Genomic DNA, 25178 nt, shown 5'->3' with positions numbered 1-25178 from the left:
GCATCAACATTTTCTAGCAATTTCAATCTAGGTATAATTAGTATAATTACATCATAGCTAGCCAAACATACGAGCAGGTGTTTAGCCTGACTGCATTCAAACTCACAATTGTAGGTTGCTGGAAGCATATATAATACACACTATACTGTATATTTCCCCCTGCATAATTGAATGATGGGCAGGAGGATCGGGTGCAGCAGCTCTGGGTGTTTCTTCTAAGCAGCCTCAGCTGGCAGATGGTAGCTGGCCTTGTGCCTCCATATGGTCCCATTCTAACTGCCCAGCGTGAGCCCCTTCATACTGCTCAATTCTTATCAAATCAGGATGACATGATTCACTTTGTTCCAAATCTCCTTGGGCAAAAATGTAGCACCGGCTGGATGCAGTGTGTGTGTGGTAGCGAGAGAGAGACACACACACTTTCACATCCGTACGTCCGTCTTCGAGTCGGATCATTCTTTCAAATCAGGCCTAATCAGTTTAGCCGTCCGCTCATGTTCCTCATAACCGGTGCGAAAAGACAGCCATTCTTCAGATAATCTCAATCAGTTGCTGCTCAGATGTGTTTACTCTCATGACAAAAAATTAGAAAATGGAAAAAATTGAACATGGATCATACCTACAGTACCTAAAGTCACAGGTGTTGGTAAGATGATTTCTCCATTACATTTCCTGTCGGTGTGTGTATGTCTTCGAACTAAAAATGCCCATCCATGAGTCAGGTCTACTTGTGCCTTATTTTTAGCTGCCATGTGATCACAAAAGGAGAGTGATTTTTTATCTAGATGGAGGAGCCCACACACGCACACGCGTACGCACACAAACACACACATACACACATACACAAACACACAAGCTGTGGATGTATCGCAGCACATTACGTGCACATGACATACATGAGCAAGGGCACATCATCCAATTGCACACGGGTTACATCACCATGGCCCAGTGGTCTTTAAACCTTCCACTTAGTTATCCAGAATATCCACTTCTAACCTCTGTTGCTGCTTTAAACCCAGCTCCCTCTGCCTGAAGACAGGGGCCATCAGCAGCATCACACATTACAAGGCGCGTGTTGTCAAATCCGATTCCTTTCTACTGAGGCAGGGTCTTGTCCGCCAGGTAGTGGAGCCAGGGCAGAATGGCTAATGCAATTTATAAGGCCACTGGCTAGGACACGCCAGACTGAGGACCTATCTGTGTTACTAATGACCTGAAGTTTAATAACGAAAATGTATCAGCTGGCTCGTATTTTAGGAGGAGTAGCCTGAGATTTGGCCTAACTGTGGTTTTATATATCAGTATGACTGTCTCTCTATCCTGTGTATACCCGCCAACCTACTGTACATCTAGACATATCCATCATAACTGGGAACCATTGCATCGACACACAGCATGAACAAATGTTAGAATCTGTCTGCAGTGACCACTAGTGATGAATGCTTTCTTGTGTGCTAATGATCAAGATTCCATAATGTTTCTCTGCAGCCAGCGGAAGATGGTTTATGACCTCATTTCTTCTTCCTACTGTGTGCCTTATGGAAGGTGCCATAGCAACGAAGTTCTCACTGTCATGTGACTCCCCATGGTAACACAAAAAGAGTTCAATAAAAAGAATAGTACTTGTAGTAGCTGACCCAGAATGAATATGACCTTTCCCCAGTTTGTGTAACTGGGGGGTCGATTTACTGTATGTGGTGCGTATGTTTTCACCATCATACAATGACCTTTAATGAAGCCGAGGTTAGGATGGACTATCTCTATGCATTTTGGATTAGCTTAAATTGTATCTGTCCCGTTGTGATTGTTCGATCTGAGATGGATTTAAGTGCCAGGTCTCAACAGGGGCTTTGACTTCTCTCCCTCCCTCCCTCCTTCCTTTCTTTCTCTCTCCTTTCTTTTTAATTTCTTCAGTCTAAACCAATTAAAATCAATTAAATGCTTCATTTCCCTGCGCAGTGGTCATTGAAATGTCTAGCTCCACCACTGTGACACAAATTGCCTCTTTTCACCTCTCAGTGAGTTTCAGTGGGAGGGCACTTATTCTATGCCCACAGAACCTCATCCAAGTGCAGTGACTAGGACAGAATCCCTCACTGACTTACTCCTCACAAAAACTGTCACTTATATTTGGCAGAAAAAACCCTGAATGATTGATACCAGAAAGTCTGTATTGCATAGTCTTACACACCTGCATATTTACCTTCTGCATTTCCCTATTGCCTGTACTTAAAACTCAAAGGCATAAGCTGGAACTAAATGATCCATGTTAGACATCTGTTTAATTAAAGGTGAAGTAAGCGGTTTATTTATATTAATATAAGTGTTAAATCGCTCTTTATTCATACAGTGATCACTTACATAATGTGCGCGTTTCATAAAGCCGATCTCTCAGTCAGCTGCTCTGTATGTAAACGGCAAATAAACTTATTGGAGGATCCCGAAATTTTTATCCAATCACAAGAGAAAACGCTACAAACCAACACCCGTCTCACTCATGGTCTCACTGCCGGTGCACGCCAGAGCGACAGATGGGTGAATGATTAAGCAGGAGCAGGTAAAAATCCTTCCCAATGTCTGTTTTGATAGTTTTTATCATGTTTTATTACACTTATGGATCTGAGGTGACGCTAGATAACTCGCTGCTTGAAGACCGCAGTGTATTAATGTGGTGAGGTACGGACGAGCGAGGGGACTGCTAACTGCAGTAACTGACAGGAAGTTAGCTTAAAGAACTATTCCGCTTACAGCACCTTTAAGCACTATACTTGCCCAAACCAAATGGACAAATGTTTTACAATGCATGAGCAAACCACACAGTGCAACAGATAAGCATGCTGATATAGTAAACACATAGAGCCATGGTTAATATTTGAGCTGGACTTGTGAAAATAAGTGTAGAGGAATCAGACATGCAGCAATGAATACTGGCTGTTGCAACAAACAATCAACTTGAGGGCTGTGGCTGTGACGCAGTACATATTGATTTTGTCGAAAAAGAAAACCTTTTTACCTTTTACAGTTATATGGGACTGTAATATAAGTTTTAAAAATAAGAAGATCAGCTGCAGGAGAGGGATCTAAACGAGTATTGCAATATAAAAATAAGTGAAAGATAGATGGGGAAGGTGGAGAGGAAGCAGACAAGGGGAACAGAGGAGGAGACCGTGACATGGCATAATTACAGGCCACAGCCAGCGGGCAATACTGAAATACAAAGGAACATGTCAGACTAATAGAACCCTGCCAGACCATCATTCTACAACCTTTCATGCTGTATTTGGCTAAATAAATGCTTTTCTACCAGGCTGTGGACTAAGCCCACAATGCATTACTATCACAAAACGAGCCAGTGTTTAATCCCAGTCAATATTGTTGGTAACACTTTATAATAACTATCCGTTGTAACTCGTTAATAGATCATTAGTAAACTGTTAATTTATGATTTATTAATGACTTGTTAAGTGTGTGTTAGCAGTTTGTTAAGGATTTATAACAATGCCTTACAGACAGTTAATAGACCATTAATACATTTTTAGTTAATTGGCTATAATTGACTTGTTAAATGACAGTTAACCGTTTGTTAAGGATTTATAACTGTGCTTTATAGATAGCCGATAGATCATTTTCAAGCTAGTAGTGAATTACTTACTAATGACGTATTAAGTATCAGTTAATAGTTTATATGTGTTATCGGGACGTTATTCTAAAGTTGCAACTATTCCTCATTTATTAATTGTTTGTAAATGAGGAATAGTTGCAACTTTAGAATAACGTCCCAATAACATATATAAACTATTAACTAATACTTAACTAATATATTAACTCACACTTTACAGATCAGTTGTTAATAGATTGTTAACCTTCTACTAATACCAGTGAAACTTTGTAAAACTGCACATGGGTGAAACAAGTTCAAGGTACAGAAATTTGACATGATATTTAAAATATCACATTTTTGTACCTCAACCTTGTTCCACCCATAGGCTGTTCTGTGTACTGTTTTTTACCAAAGAAACACCACAGATGAAATGTTGAACATTGTGTTTAATCTATAGAAACACACATACTGAGCCATCACATGGCATAGCAGTAGTATACAAAAGTATACAACAACATACAAACCCATGAGGTTTGGGAACTTTTTGTGGTAAACACTGGATAAACAGAATTTCAGAGGGACGTTTAATGTCCATACATCACGGCAATGTCATGGATTATCCGTCCTAATGGCCCTTTGCGATGCTTACGGGCAAGCCACTCATGCCATTCAATAACTCTGAGATGGTCAACCAATAACTCCTCTGTACGATTTCCCCTGAGTCTCCACACATTTTCCTTAACCGTTCTCCAGGCCCTCTCTATGTGCTGAGTATGTGCACCTGTTTGGGCATCAACATACACTCAACAAAAATATAAACGAAACACTTTTGTTTTTGCTCCCATTTTTCATGAGATGGAATTAAAGATCTAAAATTCATTCCAGATACACAATATTACCATTTCTCTCAAACATTGTTCACAAATCTGTCTAAATGTGTGATAGTGAGCACTTCTGCTTTGCTGAGATAATCCATCCCACCTCACAGGTGTGCCACATCAAGATGCTGATCTGACAGCATGTACTCCATATACTACATATACTCCATGACAGCAATACTGATCTATTTCATCTGTGGTGTTTCTTTGGTAAAAAACAGTACACAGAACAGCCTATGGGTGGAACAAGGTTGAGGTACAAAAATGTGATATTTTAAATATCATGTCAAATTTCTGTACCTTGAACTTGTTTCACCCATGTGCAGTTTTACAAAGTTTCACTGGTATTAGTAGAAGGTTAACAATCTATTAACAACTGATCTGTAAAGTGTGAGTTAATATATTAGTTAAGTATTAGTTAATAGTTTATATATGTTATTGGGACGTTATTCTAAAGTTGCAACTATTCCTCATTTACAAACAATTAATAAATGAGGAATAGTTGCAACTTTAGAATAACGTCCCGATAACACATAGAAACTATTAAATGATACTTAATACGTCATTAGTAAGTAATTCACTACTAGCTTGAAAATTATCTATCGGCTATCTATAAAGCACAGTTATAAATCCTTAACAAACGGTTAACTGTCATGTAACAAGTCATTTATAACCAATTAACTAAAAGTTTATTAATGGTCTATTAACTGTCTGTAAGGCATTGTTATAAATCCTTGCTAACAAACACTTAACAAATCATTAATACATCATTAATTAAGAGTTTACTAATGATCTATTAACGAGTTACAACGGATAGTTATTATAAAGTGTTACCACCTCTGAAACTAAATGAAATGATGCACTATTAATAACATATGAAGATTACTTCATATGGGTATGTTTGTCATTTACATAGATGACACAAGTGAACAGTAACGATCGTGTGCAGCCGCAGAATTACATTTCAATCTGACATAAATAGCATATGTTCAGTGGCACAGATGTTAAAAAACTACTGATAATGATAAAAATAAATAACGAGATACATACAATACAATAGGTTTATTAATCTGAATGTAAAGCATGTTCACGATGTGTAAGGTGGCCGCATATGAACGGCACGAGGGCTGAGAACAAGGCTACAGATCAGGTAAATGATCGATCAAACGTAAAATCATCAGGAAATGATAAAAACATCCCGATGGAGATTTCTATGGAGTGATTTTGCTTTAAACTGTACAGGGTTGCGTTGTGAGAGTGACTCTTTCTTCAGTCGGAGCTGCAGCGTAAAGTGAAAACAAACTCAGGGTAGGTCTAACCACCTATCCAGCAGGTTAGACCCACAGCGTATGTTGCCGCAGTAACTGACTCTCGGTTGCGCTGAACCTGCTTCTTGAAACGGAAAACCGAGAGTTTCCACTAACTCAGAGCGAACAAACTCTGGGTTGCCTCAAAACCAGCTACCTGAAATAGGCCCCAGGGCAGGCTCAACTGTCAAACAGAGTACACACAGAGGTTCCATCAAGAGGTCTGTGTGTCTTTTGATATGCTGGTGTATTTGTTTCTGCAGTCAAGTAGAAAAAAAATACACTAACATCTAAACCATGTGGCCCCCCATAGTGTGCTTGTGCTGAAATGAGGGCCCTATATTTGATCTTTCTCATAAGGGACAGCTGAAGCACACAAAGACAGTTGAAACAGTGGCCAGAGAGGAAGATGGACAGCTTGGTGTTCACGGTTGCAAGTAATTTCTTTCACTTTTGTCCCCTTCCTGGTCAAACTTTTAATGGCTCCATTTTGAAAGCGTTTTCAATAAAAAGGCGACATTAGAGAACATCAAGGAAAAGCCACGAGAGAAAAAAAGGAGATGATGCTGCTGCTAATGCTGCTGCTTACGAACTTTACGGCCTTCTTTGAACTCCCCCCACATAAGTTGCTCATTGTCTAATTGTCTATCTGCCTAATCATCCTGTGTGTGTGTTGTGTGTGTGTGTGTGTGTGTGTGTGTGTGTGTGTGTGTGTGTGTGTGTGTGTGTGTGTGTGTGTGTGTGTGTGTGTGTGTGTGTGTGTGTGTGTGTGTGTGTGTGTGTGTGTGTGTGTGTGTGTGATCCAATCCCATTCGTCCCTGAGTCATTTCTCCTTCACCGGTATAACTGCAGAGACAGTTTCATAAGGAGAAGGCAGGTGGGTCAACTGAAAGGCAATTAGAGACAGAACACAAGGTGCATATTAACAGCCGGGAGCATATTAATGAGAAAGTAGAAGCCTCAAACTTACACTGCCACCATCTCTCAGTGTCTCCCACCCCGCAGTTTAGCCAGGGGCCTCAGTCACACCAAGCAAGGTTTTGTTACTGACACAACTGCAACTGCACGCATACAGACACACACACACACACACACAAACAATGTGCAGCCCATGGATAATTGATGAGCACAGCAGTAGGGGGAACCATGAGAGGGACCAGAGAGCCATCGCATCGAATCTGGCATGCTGCCGACCTTTCGCAGATATGCCGGCGTGAGTGTGTATATGCACGGCCATGGATACATATGTGCGCGTGTGTGCGGGTTGTGTGTGTATGTGTGTGTGGGCGCATGTGTGTGTGTGTTTACGAAGCTTGGGTGGCAGGTGGCGGGGAGAAATGTGTGAGAGGTGCAGTGAGACCAATACAAGGGCCGATGGCAGAGATGATGAAGGCAGAATACTTCAGAGACGCTCCCAACAAAAACTAATCAGTGAGGATGACGACGATGATGAGAGAGTTGAAAATAAGGCTGAGGAAGGATAGAGGAATCCTCCAGTGAGCTGCATCTAATGAGAGCCAGGCGTTATGATGATACACCTGGACAAAAACAGGAGAGATTAAACTCCATCTTGCGCAAACATCCAACTCTTTGTGCAGTCAAGTGCTGTTTTAAACAAACAATTAGTCAGTCACTGTGGCATGGTGTTGTGTTATTGACACAAAATCCCAGTTACAAAAGTAACAGCCTCAGGATTTAAAGAGAATGCCTATTCAATTCCAACTGTCGCTCAAATGTACGCCCACAGCATTGTCCCTCACTGGCAAAGGTCCAGGTGTGCAGGTGAGACCTCAGGCTACCATTGGCTTTTTTAACTGAATGCATAGCTGTAATGTATGCACATGTGGCCTTTCCCCATACATTAGGGACAGAATGTCACACAAGCTGTGCAGTCTGGGGGAGCCTGGCAGGGTGTTGTATATGAGGGCGGTTGTGGGTACAGCCAATCTTCCTCCTGCTTATTTCAGATGGGCTTTATCAAACCCGCTCAACTGACATGCTCATGTTATATGTTCCATTCGCCCGGTCTGAGCTTGGTAAAACTGCTTTTAGCCACAGTGCCCCTGACTCCTGGAACAGCCTACAACATCAAATTAAAATAAATATACTCATAACTGTTAACCAATTTAAACGTATTACTTTGAATCAGTCCCACTCCACTTGTAACTGTTTTAATTAGGCTATTGTTCTGCTTCATTCAATTGATCTGAATGTTTTAATTGTTTTTGTCTCTTTGTAAGCTTGTTGTGTATTTTCACAGCAAATTTCCTCAACCCTGTCTAACTCCACCGGCTTGTATCAGTAAGGACAACTGGCACCAATTACGCTGACTGATTCATGTCATTATAGCATAATAAAAAGACTTCATTATAGGGGATCCATCGCAGTGAGCATTATAACTGCTTTTTCTGCTGTCATAGTGAAGGTATTGTATTGCCAATAACTGTTGGTGTAATTCAGGATGTATTAATATTTTCATAAAATAATTGCAGGTTGTTTTTCTGAACTGAATTGATGATAATTATTAAATATTCTCAACGCTGGCTAATCTAATTATCTCCAATTCGAGTGAGCCATGGAAATGAATAGGACCTTGTGTTTCCATTTCTCCCTATCACTTATTTTATCAACTCCTGCTGTGCCTTTTGTAGAGGGTTCATACAATATGACTATCACAATACTGAGAGCGATTACTATTGTTTGCCTCTCTTGTAATATACATAACTTTGCCTTTTATAATAATAATGGATTGGATTTATTTAACATTTTCTCGCACTCAAAGCGGGTTGCAGGTATCATCCATTCACACACAGTCATACCGGCGGTGGTAAGCTACGATAGTAGCCACAGCTGCCCTGGGGCATAAGGAGGCATGGTTGCCATTCAGCGCCTACAGGCTCTCCGACCACCACCTCAAACATACAGTAGTGATACACATTCACACGAGTCAAGGTGGGTGAAGTGTCTTGCCCAAGGACACAGCAACCATGACACAAGTGGCAGGGTGGGAATCGAACCGCCAAACCTCCGATCATTGGCCGACCCGCTCTACCAACTGAGCCACGGTCGCCCAACAAAATGAAAATGAAGACCAAGTGTGGCAATAGATAACAGACCTGGTATGGATTTGTGGTGCTTATTCACACAAACATGCCAGTTAAAATAATAAAACTGAAAAATTTAAATTAGTCAACATCAGAACATGCAACAGCTGACTCACCAGGCTGACAGAGAATAAGAGAGCTAAACTGATCACGTATATACAACAGTAACTGAATGAGATGCATTGACATCAGGGATTCACAATGGTAAAGAAAATGTCTGCAGGCTTGCGAATCAGCGTTGGAGTGGGTAGATTAATGCTTTGGTGTTGGACATGACCATGCACACAGAATGTGCGTTTATGTTGTGTGAACTCTGCAGGGATTAGTGAGAAGCTGGCTGAAGCACATTATAGCACAGCAGACAGACCCGGAGGCTAAAGTTAAAGCCCCTAAACCAACCCTGACGGTATCATATCCTAAGCATTGTCCTAGTTTTTCCTCAGGATAAATTAAGTTCTATCTTAATTATTTATGCCTCTACATGTTGTCTCCTTGGAGTGGCTGCAACAAAAGCATGCTTTTACTTAATGGGAGTACACCAGAAGGAGTAATCTACATTCTGGTTTATAGGAATGGTTAGTGTATTGGTGACTGCTGGTCATTTAGCCTTATCGTACTTCATTTCATTTGTACAGAAGGTCTGGAATCGCTCGATTGACAAACTTTACCTTACTTGAAGGCAGGTGTCTGTTGAAGTTTAAAACTATTGGATCTGCCCAGTGCCACTCTGGATCGGCCATAACCAATCGCATAACGTTTGGTCATGATGTATGTAATGCGCCGGCTTCTGACTACAACTGAAACGGGCGCACGACATCAACGTCATTGTTCTCAGCCACTCTTTCTGTTTGCTGATTGGACAGCCAAAAATCTGGCTGAGAAAACCCGCGAATATACCGCGGACCCAGAGGGGTACTGGAGGGAAATGAAAATTGAGCGGAAGTGGGTAGGCGGGCGGTGCCAGGCTACTCGTCATTATGAGTTTGCATCACATCCTGATGGTAGTCTTTTCAGATTTCCCTTGGTGCATTGTGTTTACTGCGTTGCCTAGTGTGCCCCTCCACTATAACACAAGCACATGCCTGTGGCACATCAGGTGGTCCATTGCATTTAGGTTAGTCTAGCTATGTGCGCTGCTTCAGCTCATTCAGAAGGGCACTAGAGTGTTGCGTTTTATCCAAAGTCACAGCCATGTGTGGTGTGGGTGTCACAGCAGGAATGCATCATTGGCTTTGCTCTCTTTTAGCAACCAGAGCCTGATGGAAGGTGTGAAATTGAACGGAAGTCATATGTTCTATCCCCAGTTCTCGCACATTGCCAGAATTTTAACATTATGTTTTCCAAATAAATAACTTATACCAGGTTAAGGTACAGTATACCATATGTAGAAAATGCCACAAGAGTCTTAATGTTTTGACATGGAGGGCATGTAGTGCACGCAAATGTCACTATAGGCTCTGAATCTCATGTGGTTACAATAAGTGCATTTCCATGTTATTAAAGTTAAGTGGAATTACCAAAAAATAAAAAATAAATGCGATAACTCGTAATATTCAGTCATGAGGGTGCATTAATTAATTAACTTGTTAACGTATTTTCTGAAAAGTTGTTTAAAAATATTATACAAAATTTCCATGGAAACTTCACTAATGTGAAACCTCTGTTTTTCCTGTTTCCTGAGTCTCCCGCTTTCTAATCTTTTTTAAAGCACAATAAAATCCAGGCTGTGTTACATAAAAAGCTTGCCCAAATGATCTCCAATGTTGACAGTTCCGTTAGTGGCACCCATTCTGTTTGTCTGTGCTATGGCAGCCCTTTGGGCTTTATATTTAGTAATAACATTGAGCTGACCAAAATCCCCCGATATATCATGTGCCTCCGCCTTTGTCGGCCATGTTCTAGTTAGAGCAATGAGAAGAGAATGCAAACACATAATTTTTGGCTGCAAAAGCAAAAGAAAAATAGTCATACAGTAGGTAGATCTGAGCTCTGATATCAAACAGGATATTTTTAAAAGTTCCATATTTCAGTTCCTGTGCTCCAACATTCTCTCTCTCTCGCTCCACCCCTTCTCTTGAGGGCTTTGATTGGCTCTTTCATTCAGCAGATTGTCTTTGGTTCCTTTGTCTGGCCTTTCAGGCTGCTGCCTATTGCACTGCATGTCCCTCTCAGCATCATTATTAACCCGCTGGCTCACAGGCCACCGGGGGAGTCTGTCCATCAAAGCATCGAGGTCGCAAGAATAACACTGGTCTCATTAAGAGTATGGGGTGGGGGGGGGGGAGGGGGAGGTTGGTAAAAGCATATAGACAGCCTGGACTTTGAGGCTTTTTTTTGGTTTTCAGGCAAAGAAGAACTCAAAGTATTTCAGTTTAATGAAATCATTCTTAAATGTTATGTTCTTACAAACTGTACAACGATAAGGCTTTTGCTAATAAAATATAGGATATGTTTTATAATAATACTCTTTTCGTATATTTCACACTGTTTAATCACCCACAAAACAACCATCAAACCAATTGAATCTTTACATTATTGTTCTCACTCTACATGCTGTGATTTTCAAAAGCCAACTTTAAAATATTTTTTTTATTAATAAATCATTGAATGGGGTGGGGTGGGGGACATGGAAATCAAAAACAGGGAGCTGTTTAAAGGTAAAGGCAGACATGAGGTCACGTTACATAATCAAAATTCGGCAAAAACAAAAACAAAAACAAAACAGAACCACAATCAGGACTCAGCAGAGCCAGACAGTTAACCCAATTTCTGAAAATACGGAAAGCCTTCCTGGCTTTGAGCAGTGGCACACACTCATAAACAATTACAAACCAAAGAAATACACTCTTGGAGACGGAGTACGTGACAAACGCAGAAGAAACATCCATTAACTTCCTTACATTTACCAGTCAACATCATGTTTACACAATAGGTTCCTTCTGTATTTTCCTCTCTTTCTGCAAATACAATTGAATTTACTGAGCACACAGAATCATCGAGAGACGCACATCTGCTCTATATAAAAGAAGTTTTGACTTGAGTGCTACATCCCTGTAAAGGTCTTTTAACAAAAAGATTGACCTATGTGTCAGCCAGCCAGGCAACATACTGTATCTCGCTAAGGTGTAGCTAGGGTTAGTTTCTATGGAAACTGGCACAAAAAAAAAAAAAAAAAAACCCGACGTGAGTGACAAGTGGTAATAGCTCGCAGCTTGCGGATGATATTATCAGTTCACTGGTCATCACCCACTGCTTTTCCTCTCTGCTATCCTCCTCTCCCTCTCAACATATTGATATTCACAGTGGAGATGACATAAGGCTGCTACTAGGCTGCTAATGGACGTCGCTCCAATTATGTCACCATGAGAACACTTTTCTTTCTTCTCACGTTTACCAAATTGGCTCTCTGACCCCTGTTAACAAGTTGCATGCAGGGTTAAGAAGAAAAACCTCCTGAAGGGCTACAAATTAAAACTGAAGAGTATGTTGTGTAAGGAGATCCTTCAGCCTTCATTTGCGAGCATGTATGGGTACTGTTTAAGAGCAGGTGCATTGGATTACAATTATTATTGAAATTCAAAGTAAGAACATTGGTATGGAAAGACAGAAAGAGGGTGACATTTTTGGCCTGTGGAGGAGATTCCAAGGACGGGTCGGGACCCCTGATAACCTTGGAGGAATATTGCAGAAAGTTTCTGAGTTTAAGATAAAAATTAAAGCTATTTTGTCACTGTGACGCTTTTGTGTTGCATATCCCTCTAGTGATAGTGAAGCATAAGAAATCATGAACTTGTATAGCCAATTCTGAAACGGATGCAAGAATCAAGCTTTGTCAGTAAAGCTGAATTTGGACCCAAAAGCAAAGACGTACAGACTCAGTGGATGGAGAAAAAACAACATCCGCTGAAGCAGGCAGAGGTCAGCAACAGGAATAGTCCCAAACAAGTCCGAAGGGACATGGAAACGAGACAGCCTTGGGTCAAAAAGCAAGGCAGAAACAGGTCAACAGGAGGCTTGGCTTGGGTGGCAAGATAGATGATCTCGGTGGACTGCTACAGCCTGCATGGCAACGGTCACTTGACTGATACGGGTAGCCATGTTATTGCTAGGGCAAGATCTAGGCAACCAGTTTTTTGTCAGATTGTTCTATAAAGAAAGAACAAAGAAAAGTCCAGGCTGTGATCGTTTCCAGAGGAGCTACAGAAAAACCAAGTAATGAGTTAAGGGCCTGAATAGTAGGCCTACTTGTTTACCTCCCTGTTGGTTAATGGAATAGTTTGTGGAAATCATTAGCTCAAGATGGATGGACACTTAAATGCACGGTGGGCGCAACTAGAATAAATGAATCTTTAAGCTACGTAAATCTTTCAGATTGTCTATTCTATCCGGCTCTCTTGACCAGATTTGATGGATTAATACTGTGTGCTAGAGCCACTCAAAATAAGTGCTTAGGCACATGTGTACAAGATCAGTCCGGGCATGAGAACAAAGCCAATCAGGAATTTTAATAATCAATTCATCACCCATCCACCCACACTTCAATCAATAATGCAAAACAAGGCTGGAGCCCATGCTGGATATAGGGCACTAATGACTTTTTCGGAGGCACAACAACAAAGATTATATTATCGCTAGAGCAACTCATTGTTGAAGATATTTTTAAAACTGCCAATAAATCTGGTTGTTTTTATTTAATCTTTCTTTTTCAAACCATTCACACAAAAAGGTTGGATGTGAGCCTGAAACAGACACTGGTGGAGTCTGAACGATTGGACAGTTTGGAGATATACAGTAACAGCTGAGCCAGCTCTAGTGTTGTTACTGTTGTATTGGAAAAGTGAGGGCGACGGGGGCAGCATTTACTGAACCAATTTTTTTAAACCCCACTATCCTGACCATTTGCCAATCCCTCAGATAAACACTGCCTTTATCCCTCTCTCTTTCTTCGCTCTCATATGCCTGTCAGCTCTCTAAATGTAGCTAGGTAAACAAAATATTGAACAACCGCTCACACACCATGACATTGCATCCTGTTTACACACATTCAAATGTTTATAGATATCATCTAGGCGAGTAGACATACGAATGCACACACACGTCATCCCAGACATGCACAAAAGCTCATCAATTTAAGCATGGCATCAAAGACAGGAAACACAAGCAGCCTGATGATCAGGCAGGTTGTCAGTAGTTCAGCCAAAAAAAAACCTCAGCAAAAAGCAGAGATGAATGCACCCAAAATGTCCTTCACAATCCTCAAATGTAATGCAATGCTTCTTTGTTTTAAAACCCCTGGAAACCTGGTCTCGCATAGTGAATTAATATACATTATGTTCATAAATATTATAAAACATAGCTAGTTAATAAAACAGCCTTTTTTCTTGTCTAGACCGTTTGACTGTGTGGGCGTGGCCGTCTCCATGGTAACAGTCAATTTTTTTATAGAACTTAAGGGCAGAGAACTGCCGATATGGTTCATGTGCAGTGGAATTAGCAGAGAAGGGCCAACAATATGTTTCACCTGCAGTATAAAAATGAATAAAAGATTACAGAAGAGGTGATTAACTGTATTTAATTGAGGCGCACTGTGGACCTGCCAAATTGAATAATGGTCTGACTCTAATAATAGCCTGATGCTCTGTTTCACTGAGTCCGATGAAAGCCCCATGTAATTATTACTGCACGTTTTAAGAACTTTCATGAAAGGCACAGTGAAAGAAACTAGACCTGCCTCCATATGGACCACAGTGGGCCATGCAGTCACACATTGTAGTCACAATTCCACATACAAAGAGTGTCAACAAAGACTCAATTTGCTACAGAGCGAGGACATTTTGTTATATGACCAAAATAAGACTGCTTGTGGCTGTTATGTGTGGACACATCAACCAGTGCACATGTTTGAGCAGTTGGTTTGTTACTTCTTCTGTTCAGGTCAGGATGAAACAAACAAAAGATCACTTTAGAATCATAATCAAGTCCTTGTTAATAGTTTGGGATTGCAAAGGAGGAATAAAACAAGAGTGTCTTTTTCTGTTAGAGCGCTCCTCAAAGCCAGGAACTAGCCACTGTGGATTGCTCTGAGCAGGCCTCTGCTGTAACCACCTCCATATGTTGTGTGTGTTCATTCAACGGTGGAGTTTTTTGTTGAAGGTCAATTTTCATGGACATGACATTCTGAGCTGCCCATTATTTAGAAGAGAGAAAAAGATAAACTAATACTAAAATGTTTCTCAGTGCCTATACACTTACACACACTGGGATAACGTAAAGCTAACAACTGCTGGAGCCGTGACGGAGGTAAGAAACTGATCCGGCGCGCACAGCAAAGGGTCCCTCAGTGTCTCTGTCACCTCCCCCATTACTTAAACACACTCTCCTCACAGTATGACAGTTGTGCACAGGTGACATAAAAGCGCCATAATATTTAACACATCCTGACCCTATTACATCCATGTCCATGTGAAGCACTAATGACTTGCAATTATCTTTTGCAAAGAAAGAATAATAGGCAGTCTCCATTTCTCTGCTGGCATTCTCATTCACCCTAATGTATGTACACTCACACACACACAAATACACACTCCCAGGCATGCTCTATGTGCTGCTGTTTGAAGGACAGCTTATCGATAGGTCTTGTCAGAGGAAACCCTGAGTGAAGGTAACCAAACCAAACTCACCCCGACATTTCAGTCGCTAGTAAGGGCTTGACCTTTTCGCTCTGCTAACATCGTTCTTCAAAGCGACCTGTGTTAAAGCGTGATTACTTTTGATTTTTTAGCTCTGATTTCGTTGCGGTAAAAAATCTCTCTAAACAGAGTGGGGGCAAAGTGTCTTCTCCTCTAATATCCTCGGAAATCCCTTAAATGATTCACAAAGGGGACAAAAATGAGGAGCCTTGGCTCAGCATTCCTCGAATGGTTCTCTTGTGTTCCTCATTAACAAAGGCTGCTGCCTGGAGGCTAATTTAAACCTAAATCAGCAGGGGTTACTGCTTTTGGGTGGTGGCAAATGAAAACAACAGCTGTCAAACCTTAATTGAAACAGATCTCAACCGTACCAGAGAATTGGGGAATTCATCAAATTGAAAAAAACTGTAAACAGCCAGTCCCTGCATTTTAATTGAATGGGCATCTCTCCCATTAGTCTGAAAGCTTTTGTACCACAAAAATGTTTTAGCCACACTGGCAGCCTTGCTCTTGGGATGGGAATGTTGGTTGGTTGTTGGTAGACATCAGATTGTTGTTCTTTGGGAGCACAGGGGACTCTCAGCTTTGTTATTACCGGATAATTACTTTTTGCTGTCACCTATACAAAATGCCAGAACCTAACTCCTATTTATAGCTTTGTTCCCATCCACATACAATGATGTAGTTACCTTGGGAACTTCCCAAGGTAACTACATCATTGTATGTGAATTTACTTGGTTACTTCTTTATTTCTGTTAGCTTACACTTTACTAAAACACAATGCTACATAGTATTAGAACAGATCGGAAATAGAAAGTCACTCTATTACGCAACATGCAGTTATTCATGTTTTATAACATGACTATGGGTCCGCATTGTGACTGTAGACACCCAATGTATGAGAAAAAAACAACCCTCTCTCTTTTTCTCCACCCCCACCTTTCTGAAAATGTGTGTTTCGAAAGCCCCTGTCAGATTTCTCTCCCCCTTGTGATGTCATAAAAGAAAAGGGAGAAGCCAAACCCCCTCATTACCAACCTAACCTATCACTACCTCCACCTGTGATAAGCAAACCCCCAAGATCCCCGTGAATCTAACTGCTAGTTAGATTACAACTGGCAGTTAGATTCAGGGCCAATCCGAGCAGTGGAGGCTTAAAGCGGCAGTTGAGAGTTTTTTTACTGTAATATTTGGCAAAACTGTCATAATAGCCATTCAGCTATATGTAGGTGAAGTGGTCTGAAAATATTTTTTTATCACTTTGCTCCCCCCTGCCTCTGTGTGCTGCCCCCCAAAATTGCCACCGCTCATGTTAATTTTGACCAATCAGAGTGAGGTCAGATTCTCCGTTCTTATTGGCTGTGGGACCTTGGCAACGACGTTGATGCGTCAGTTGCGTGAGCGTTCACGACCCTAGCAGTTTGACACTAGCCTACTGTTTGGTACAAGGCTACTACGGCGGATAGCGAGTGGCAATGTCTTCACAAACGAACCCTCAATTTACCATTCCCAGGATACTAACAACTAACACCGCTAAGACAGCAAAAAAACGAGGAAAGACGAATATTGAAAAGTTAACTGCTGAAAGGGAGACGGAGAGAGCTTGAAAAAAAGTACACCGGCCATGTGTTCTTGCCCTATCACATCAAGACCTCTCCGACCGCGACCTCGCGACTTTTTTTTTCAAAACAGCGACAAGCGACAAATCTAGCTTTTTTTCTGGTGTTATTGGTGAATTTTTTCGCCAAAGCAAGTATCATCTCTTCTCAACGAGCAGCGGGAGCCCCGAGCTGAGAGGTGTAGGCTATCTCCTGCTCTGACCGCAGCTGGGAGGGGCTGCTGCGCAAGGACCGGGCCGTCTGTCAGTGCTCTGTGACGGGGGACGGGCCAGGAGGCTCCCGCTGCTCGTTGAGAAGCGTTAAAAGTGATATTTGCTTCGGCGAAAAAGTCACCAATTACACCAGAAAAAAGCTAGATTTGTCGCTTGTCGCTGTTTTGAAAAAAAAGTCGCCAGGGGGGCTGAAAAGTAGCTAAATATAGCGACAAAATCGCTAAGTTGGCAACACTGCCCGAGCAGCCCCTCCCAGCTGCGGTCAAAGCAGGAGCATTGATAGGAGATACACACACACACCTCTCCGCTCTGTTACAATTAGTTTGCTATCTTGCCTGGCTGTTACAGCTACTTTTGTTAGGCCTACCAGCACACTTACAATGATTTTAAGCTAACATACATGGTATGTCTGTGATTAAAATGTATGCTCAATATGTACGTATGTAGTTATTAGGGTTGCAAAATTCCGGGAATTTTCAAAGTTGGAAACTTTCCATGGGAATTTATGGGAATTAACGGGAATTTTGGGAATTAACGGGAATTTTGGGAATTTACTAAATTTAAAGCAAACCAAATGCACTAAATCCTTCTAACTATGTTATTTCAGTCCTGGCAAACGTTCTAGACTGTAAAAAGCTGTTTTTTCAACTAAGTTTTTATATATTTATGAACATTTAATTTCAAATCAGATTTTTTTTAAAGTTTATTGAGACACCCAACTTGATATCATATATTGATTTTTACTAGACCAGGTTTACAGAGGCTTAAACAGTGATTATAAATATAGTTGGGGAAAATATATTTGAGCAAAATCTTGACTAAAATAACCAGATTTTATGCAAGCAACCTTGGCAAGTTGCACATAGCACACATCCTACTGCAGGGGTACTGAAGCCATGCCCTCTACATACTCTGTGCATTCCTCCATCACATGGTGGGGGGGCATTTGACTTTATTTATTGAATAGGTGGGGTCAGACAGATGAGTAATATTTAACTCAACATTCATCTTTTTGTTGTTCAGTGAAATTATTGATTGTTCATAAAATAATCAAAACTTGATAAAGTTCTTCTTACAAACAAATCTCTTCAAATGTAATGATTTTTAATTGTATAATTTTGCATGGATGTCAGCCTATGACCAAACATAGTGTTTAGATGTTTAGATTTATGTTTGGATATGAAAAAAAAATCATTTAAATTACCGACATTTAGTTAATTCCTATAATTTCCAATTTTGAATATTCCCAAAATTCCCGAGCGAAAGTTCCCGTGGAAAGTTTCCGGAAACTTTCCGGTAATTTACCGGAAACTTTCCACCCCTTTGCAACCCTAGTAGTTATCATTACTAATGTTTAATCACCTCGGAATCGGACATGGTGTTTGTCTCCTGTCAATGTAACTGAATTCACATGAACGCGCGAAGCTGTCGTTCAGAGGGAGGAGCTACAGCAGGTAGAGCGTTGGGAAAACAGCCGTTGGGATCCCAACGGCTCAAATTATCAACTGCAGCTTTAAAGAGACGACTCTAAAACGGACAGAGTTTTAGACAGAGGCTAAAAACAGGAGATTAAGCAATGGCACTGTGAGAAATATACAGTTTTTTTTTGGATACTACACCATGAAAACATTTTCTAGTTGAAACCCAAAATACAAATTTGAACCTAAAAATAAGCAGGATATGTGACCTTTAATGTCGATACTATCTGCTTAAATGTAAACCATCCTGCTCCGACTGGAAGAAAGATTTGATGGCCACACACTCAGTCATCTCTCCCTTCACTCTTCATCCCCTCTCTACCTCTCTGCCCCAATCATTAAATTTGACCTATAAATAAAGGCCTGAGGTGTCTCACAAGCAAATGGAGCTGCCAACGTATAGGAGTTGTTGGCAAGGAACTGGAAGGAGAGAGGCAAGCCCAACCCAAGGACTAACAATAAGCCCAAATATGGAACGTCACCAAGGTAGGAGACACATGAAGTCAAAGTAGGTAAAGTCAGACAGCTTGACACACGGCAGAAGCTCAGACAGCTTGGCAGAGCAGCAAATAAAAAGGTATACTAAAATATCTCAGTGCAGTCCAACATTTCTCTGTGCGATTGGCCCCAGAAGGACTCAGGTGTGGCAGATAAATGGGGGGAAAGGCGAACCAATAAGACAGAGCATTCATCACTGTCGCAGAGAGAGGAGGAATAAGAAAAAAGAAAAATCCAGAGAAAAGTGTCTAATTAGACTCAACAGAGCAGTATATAAATATTCAAGCTTCAATGCTTAGATAAAAAAAAATTGACATATTGTGCCTGGAGATGTGACAATATTAGTTGCGTAAATCCTGGAAAAAAGCCACTGGGTATAGTTTCTAAATTCAGTGGCTCTGAATAAATGCCAGGATGTTGTACTAAGATATATTCAGTTCTCTCCTGCTGGCTGGAGGGTGTTATTAGCTGTTTTTATTTTCAAATAAAGAGTAGATTTAACAGAACACCTAGTGATGCTAACAAAAAGGAGCTCTACATGCAGGATAACTTCATTTGCTCAATTACCAATCGGTCAGACATATGGTAAATGGACTTGACTTATATAGCGCCTTCTAGCTGATTTTCTCAGCCCCAAAGCGCTTTTCATATCTTACCACATTCACCCATTCATACACACACTCATACACCGATGGCAGTAGCTGCCATGCCAGGCGCTCTCTGAACCATCGGGAGCAATTTGGGGTTCAGTGTCTTGCTCAGGGACACTTCGACATGTGGCGGGGAGACGGGGGATCGAACCGCCGACCCTGCACTCCAGAGGCAATCTCCCTACCCACTTCGCCACTGCCACCCACGAGCGACATGCCTAAAAAAAATTGCCATCTGCATTTTTTCCAATGGAACCTACAAAAGCAATAGGCAGAAACCAGAGACAGGGCCAAATCCAAGAGCTCAGTCATCGCCGGCTTAGAAACCATTGCCAGCGGTAACAGGTTATCCACTGCCTCGAGCATCACTTCAGCCTGAGAGCCTCAGTTTATTTTGTTATTCTGGCAAAACAGCGGCGTATAAGACAAGTCATGCTTGGAATGGATTTTCGTCTTTCTGCGGTAACAACCATTATCACACTAAAACAACAGGGTTGTCACGTATTGAGCATTTCATGCATCAACTTAATAGGTTTCTGCTTGCTTCGGGCAGGAACAACACTTACAATGTTGATAAATGATTCAGATCATTGAACAGTTTCATCACATGGTGAATATTATCTCCTGTGGATGCAGTTGTTTTTTTGTTTTATGTTAATTCTTTTACATACATCATCACACAATTCTAGACAGTTATTATCTCAATCTGATTTTTCTTTGTTCACCAAACCTTTGCTTGCACAGCTGCCTCTCAGCTATTAACTTGATTGGCTACAACAGTGGATAGGCGACATATCCCTTTGTCCTTTGGAGATGATTTATGAACCGCTGCTCCATAGATAAATGAAAAAGTAAACACACTAAAAGCCAGTGGTGGGCCGTCAGGGCCAGCAGGGCCTTCTCTGCTGGCCCTGTCAAAATCCAAATAATGTTTTTTTTTTTTTTTATTATTATTATTATTATTATTATTATATTAATTTGTGTTTAAATGTGTATGAATTTAATTTAAAAAATCAGTATGTTACAATAATAATTAAAACATTTTTGGAACATAGTTATTTTTTGTGAGGCTGATTTCCCAGGCATATCCTCATCTAAACGCATCACAGCTATGTGGAGCAGCGGGACCTGCACTAGAAATATTGCTAGCCTTTCATTGAAGCTGCCGTCTCCTATTGGATAATAAATTTGACTGCCATGTCTCATCAGCCAATCAGATTCTGATGTGTAGTGACAGCCCGCCCCCAGGGCCCAGCGATATCTCAGCCGCTAGTCCCCCGTGATGTCATCAGCGAAGTTTGAAACTTCGGCGGGGCTATTAGCATTGTGACGTGAGTGAACTACTATGGCCATCGCTTTCACACAACCTACTGCTCCCGTTGCCGATCTAGCGTGGCTATCTAAAGGTGATCGTTTAGTTTAGATATAGTTTGGACAGGAATACTACACATAAGCTGGATGGGCTGACAACGTTTTTTTGCGGCACTTCACTGACTGTACCTACGACGCTATGACTGGCTAACAGTTAGCACCGAGCGGAACAAGTTACCGGTATGTTGCTGGCCGTGTCTGCTTTCTAAACCTGTGAAGGAACATGGCACATCACGGATTTTAACAGCCTTAATGGCTTATAGGATCCGAGGATGGGTTTCCTCTACAAGTGATCGGTGAGTGTTACTTTTGGCTGTGTCAATAACGTTTTTTGTGGGGTTTTAAAACCATTTTGTTTGTTTGTTATGGTCGTTTTAGCCTATATTGCTGGGACTTGGGCAGTAGGTGATGCGGTTTTTCATTGTTGATGCCGCTTTCTAAGCATAATATGGGAACCAACTCTCAACTACACTTCTTCTTAATATGCTGGTTGGATTGGCTGTTGTAAAATATTTGGCATAAAAGACCCTTCTTGCATGTTTAATTTTTGTTATTGAAGCGAATGCGCACTGGTAATATTGTCGCTATACTAAATTGAATCCGTTGAAGTTGCGCAAGCATCCGGTGAACCCTATTACAATAACTGGATGCTTGTTTTGTAACGTGTTATGCTTGGGGTTGGAGTTGGCTACTGAAGGCCCTGACTGAAACCCCACGGTACGCTACTGCTAAAAGCATGGATGACACATGTTCATACATGCAATATGTTTACATGCTAGCATACATGTACATATACTCAAACATAGACCCTGATGATCAGCTGTATAATCAGCTACCCCGGCGGCAGTGTGTGTGGAAGCTTTAATTGACGGCCTTAATTGACTACCAAACAGCTTCAAATCAAGCTGCGGAGATATGAGAGCCTAAAGACCTGTTTCATAGCCACTTGGGTGATACTTAATCTTCCAGCCTCCGCTTCTAAGATATCGACAATCACTGAGAGGACTGTGAATGCAGCCGGCTTAAAGAGCGTAATTATATTGCCTACATTATTGAGTAGAATTACAAAGAGATGAAACGATTGGCGAAGCAATTGCATGGAGAAAGTGAATTAACCTGTGTAAAATCATTGACAATGACTGACTGTTACCGTAGCTACGTCAGATAGTATATTGTATGAAGATGTATAGGCTATAGAGACCACCAATACCACTAAATAATTCACTGGATCACAGTGTGGTTTATATAGAGAAATGATCAACAGAAATCTGTCCATCTGGGCAATATTAAGCACATTCCCTTATTTGAACAATAGGTGTTTCCTCCAGAGTTGCAAAACAACCAGTTTTTTTTGTCATGCTTTATTTGATAGTACAGTGTGAGAGAGACAGGACAAAAGGGAAGAGAGGGGCAAGACATGCAGCAATGGAACCATGGCTGCTGCAAGAAGGACTTGTCCTAAACGGTGTTCACTCCACCACTTGAACCACCAGGGTTCCCCAAAACACCCAACAACCCTCAACTTACAGCAGATTCACCACAGCCACTGCTGCCATAATTTGCTCTGGAGCTGTTGGAGGTCCGTTATGAGCGCACTTCTTTCCAACTCCAGATTTTCTACATTTCAAAACTTTGACTTTTCAGTCCCCACAGATGTTGACTCATGTGACATAATATTAAACAATGTATTAAAACTGTGTGCAGCTCCCTCTGCTTCATATAAAAGGATTGATAAAACTTTGTCCACATATGTCGAGCACTCTTCAAGACCTGTAAACAGACCTTGATGTGTAAACTTTGATGTGTGTGCACTGTGCAGTATCCTTTTAACCACGGTGCGGACAAATTTACATTGAGCTTTTAACCACTCCTGAGAAATGTTATTTGTCTTTGTGTTGCACCACACTTCTTTTGTTTCATCATACAAGGTCACAGTTTTTATTTAGTTTTTTCGCCATAGGAAACACGACATTGTTTTTACCGCTTCGACAAATTCATATGTGATAAAACCTCTCATACTGTATATGCAGCCTGCTCTGCCTTAAACTAGCTAACCGAGCCATAGAAAGCTACTAAAAAGCTTATTCTTTCGTGCAAAAATAAAAGGACAAAATATTCTGTAGATGTTTTGTTTGTTTGATTAGGTTGTATTTTGTCTGGTTATCTGAAGAATTACAGTTTTTTGTTGCAGGGTCATTCTCTCTCTTTCTTCGAGCGCCATTATTCGATGACTAAGGACTGTTTACTCAGTGAGCTTCTTAAGTGGATTCAAAATGTGTAATCAATATTGGCATCTGCAGTAAGAGTGAGAGTGAGAGTGAGAGTGAGAGTGTGTGTGTGTGTGTGTGTGTGTGTGTGTGTGTGTGTGTGTGTGTGTGTGTGTGTGTGTGTGTGTGTGTGTGTGTGTGTGTGTGTGTGTGTGTGTGTGTGTGTGTGTGTGTGTGTGTGTGTGTGTGTTGGGAAAACTGCTTTCCTGTGTTTTACTATATCAGCAGATACTTGCCTAACACATTACAAGTATCTTTTTTCCATCTCTCTAAAAGTAAAAGTGGTGCTACATGAGGCAGCCAGAGGCACAAAAGCACACCACATTAACCTTCAATTGCATAACACAGTGATTACACATCCCATCAACAAAGATACAACATTTAGAAGATGCTCGGCCTGGCTATGATAATGCGTGTGTCCTGATAACACTGAAAGAGACATGTCCCCACCCAACCTAGTTCAGTAGCAACAGCCTCATATTTGTAATTCAATTTGAGGCTTCAGTGGATTAGAAAAAGAACAGGGAGATACAAGACAAAGCAAGCACACTAGGAGTTTCTAGGGTCAGGGTATACAGGCGATTTAAGATGAACGCAAACACATGAATCTCAAGTGAAGACTTTTCCTCCCTCTCTGTCCACCCTCTCCAAGTTTGCCCTGCCACTTGTTTATCTCTTAACATCGCATTGTGCACTGATTTGAGAGCAGACCTGAGGATTGGTGTGTCTCTCAAACCCAACAGAATGGAAGAAACATGCAGCACATTACAAAGAGCAGCTCAAAGATGAAAGCAAAAGTGCAATGGATGCGTGTGCCTACCTGATGTAACGCAGTGGTTCTATGGTTTCAGCCTGCGCCTCGGCTGAGCTGTGGTTCATCTTCTCCATCTGTTTGCACCCAGCAAGACAAGGCAAATGTTTTTTTTTTTTTTAAAGGACGCGCTGTGCCAAACCAGAGCAAAAAAAAGCAAACACTTGACGTTCCTTCTGTCTGACTCTGATTCAATAAAGACACAGTCTACCCTCTTTCCCTGGGAATAGACAGACTGAGAGTTTAAATGGGCTTCCTCCCTCTGAGGCTCTGTTCCTCTCTCTCTGTATGGCTCTTGATTGTTTCTGATGCTGGAAGGTAATTACTGACTGTTGCTGCTGCTACTGCTGCTACTACACACACTCTCTCTCTCTCTCTCTCTCTCTCCCTGAATCTTGCCTGTATGTATATCACTGCCGCTCCTCTCTGTCTCTCTCCCACTGTGGCGCCGGCTCATTCTCTGATAAAACCAGCTGGCTCTGTGTATCAGCTGCGCTCGCTGGGGAAAGCCAGCCAATTAAGAATCAGGAGGCATGGTGCGCGCAAGGCTGATTGGCTTAGGCTGCTGTGACCATAGCTGTTCAGAACCCCCCCACACAAACATACACATACACACTTCCAAACCCACACACCCACACATTCATGCAAAGTCCCTGGTGGCTGAAGGATCCTTGATGTAGAGCAATCATCAGA

At 41.4% G+C, this 25178-nt stretch overlaps 1 protein-coding gene across 1 annotated transcript in view; it reads right to left on the bottom strand.

The window, feature by feature from the left end:
- Window positions 1–24728, bottom strand: part of yjefn3 (YjeF N-terminal domain containing 3) — a 48523-nt gene extending 23795 nt beyond the window's left edge. The window contains exon 1 of the mRNA XM_080031991.1: window positions 24495–24728. Coding sequence (XP_079888117.1) covers window positions 24495–24562 — 68 coding nt within the window. The 5' untranslated portion in view covers window positions 24563–24728. The remainder of the gene's footprint in view (window positions 1–24494) is intronic.
- Between the last annotated feature and the right edge of the window lie 450 nt (window positions 24729–25178).

This window comes from Ammodytes marinus (assembly GCF_949987685.1).
Source record: "Ammodytes marinus genome assembly, chromosome: 8".
Lineage (NCBI taxonomy): Eukaryota > Metazoa > Chordata > Actinopteri > Uranoscopiformes > Ammodytidae > Ammodytes > Ammodytes marinus.
Note: the sequence above shows the minus strand (reverse complement) of the source record. Positions and strands in the feature narration are given on the sequence as shown.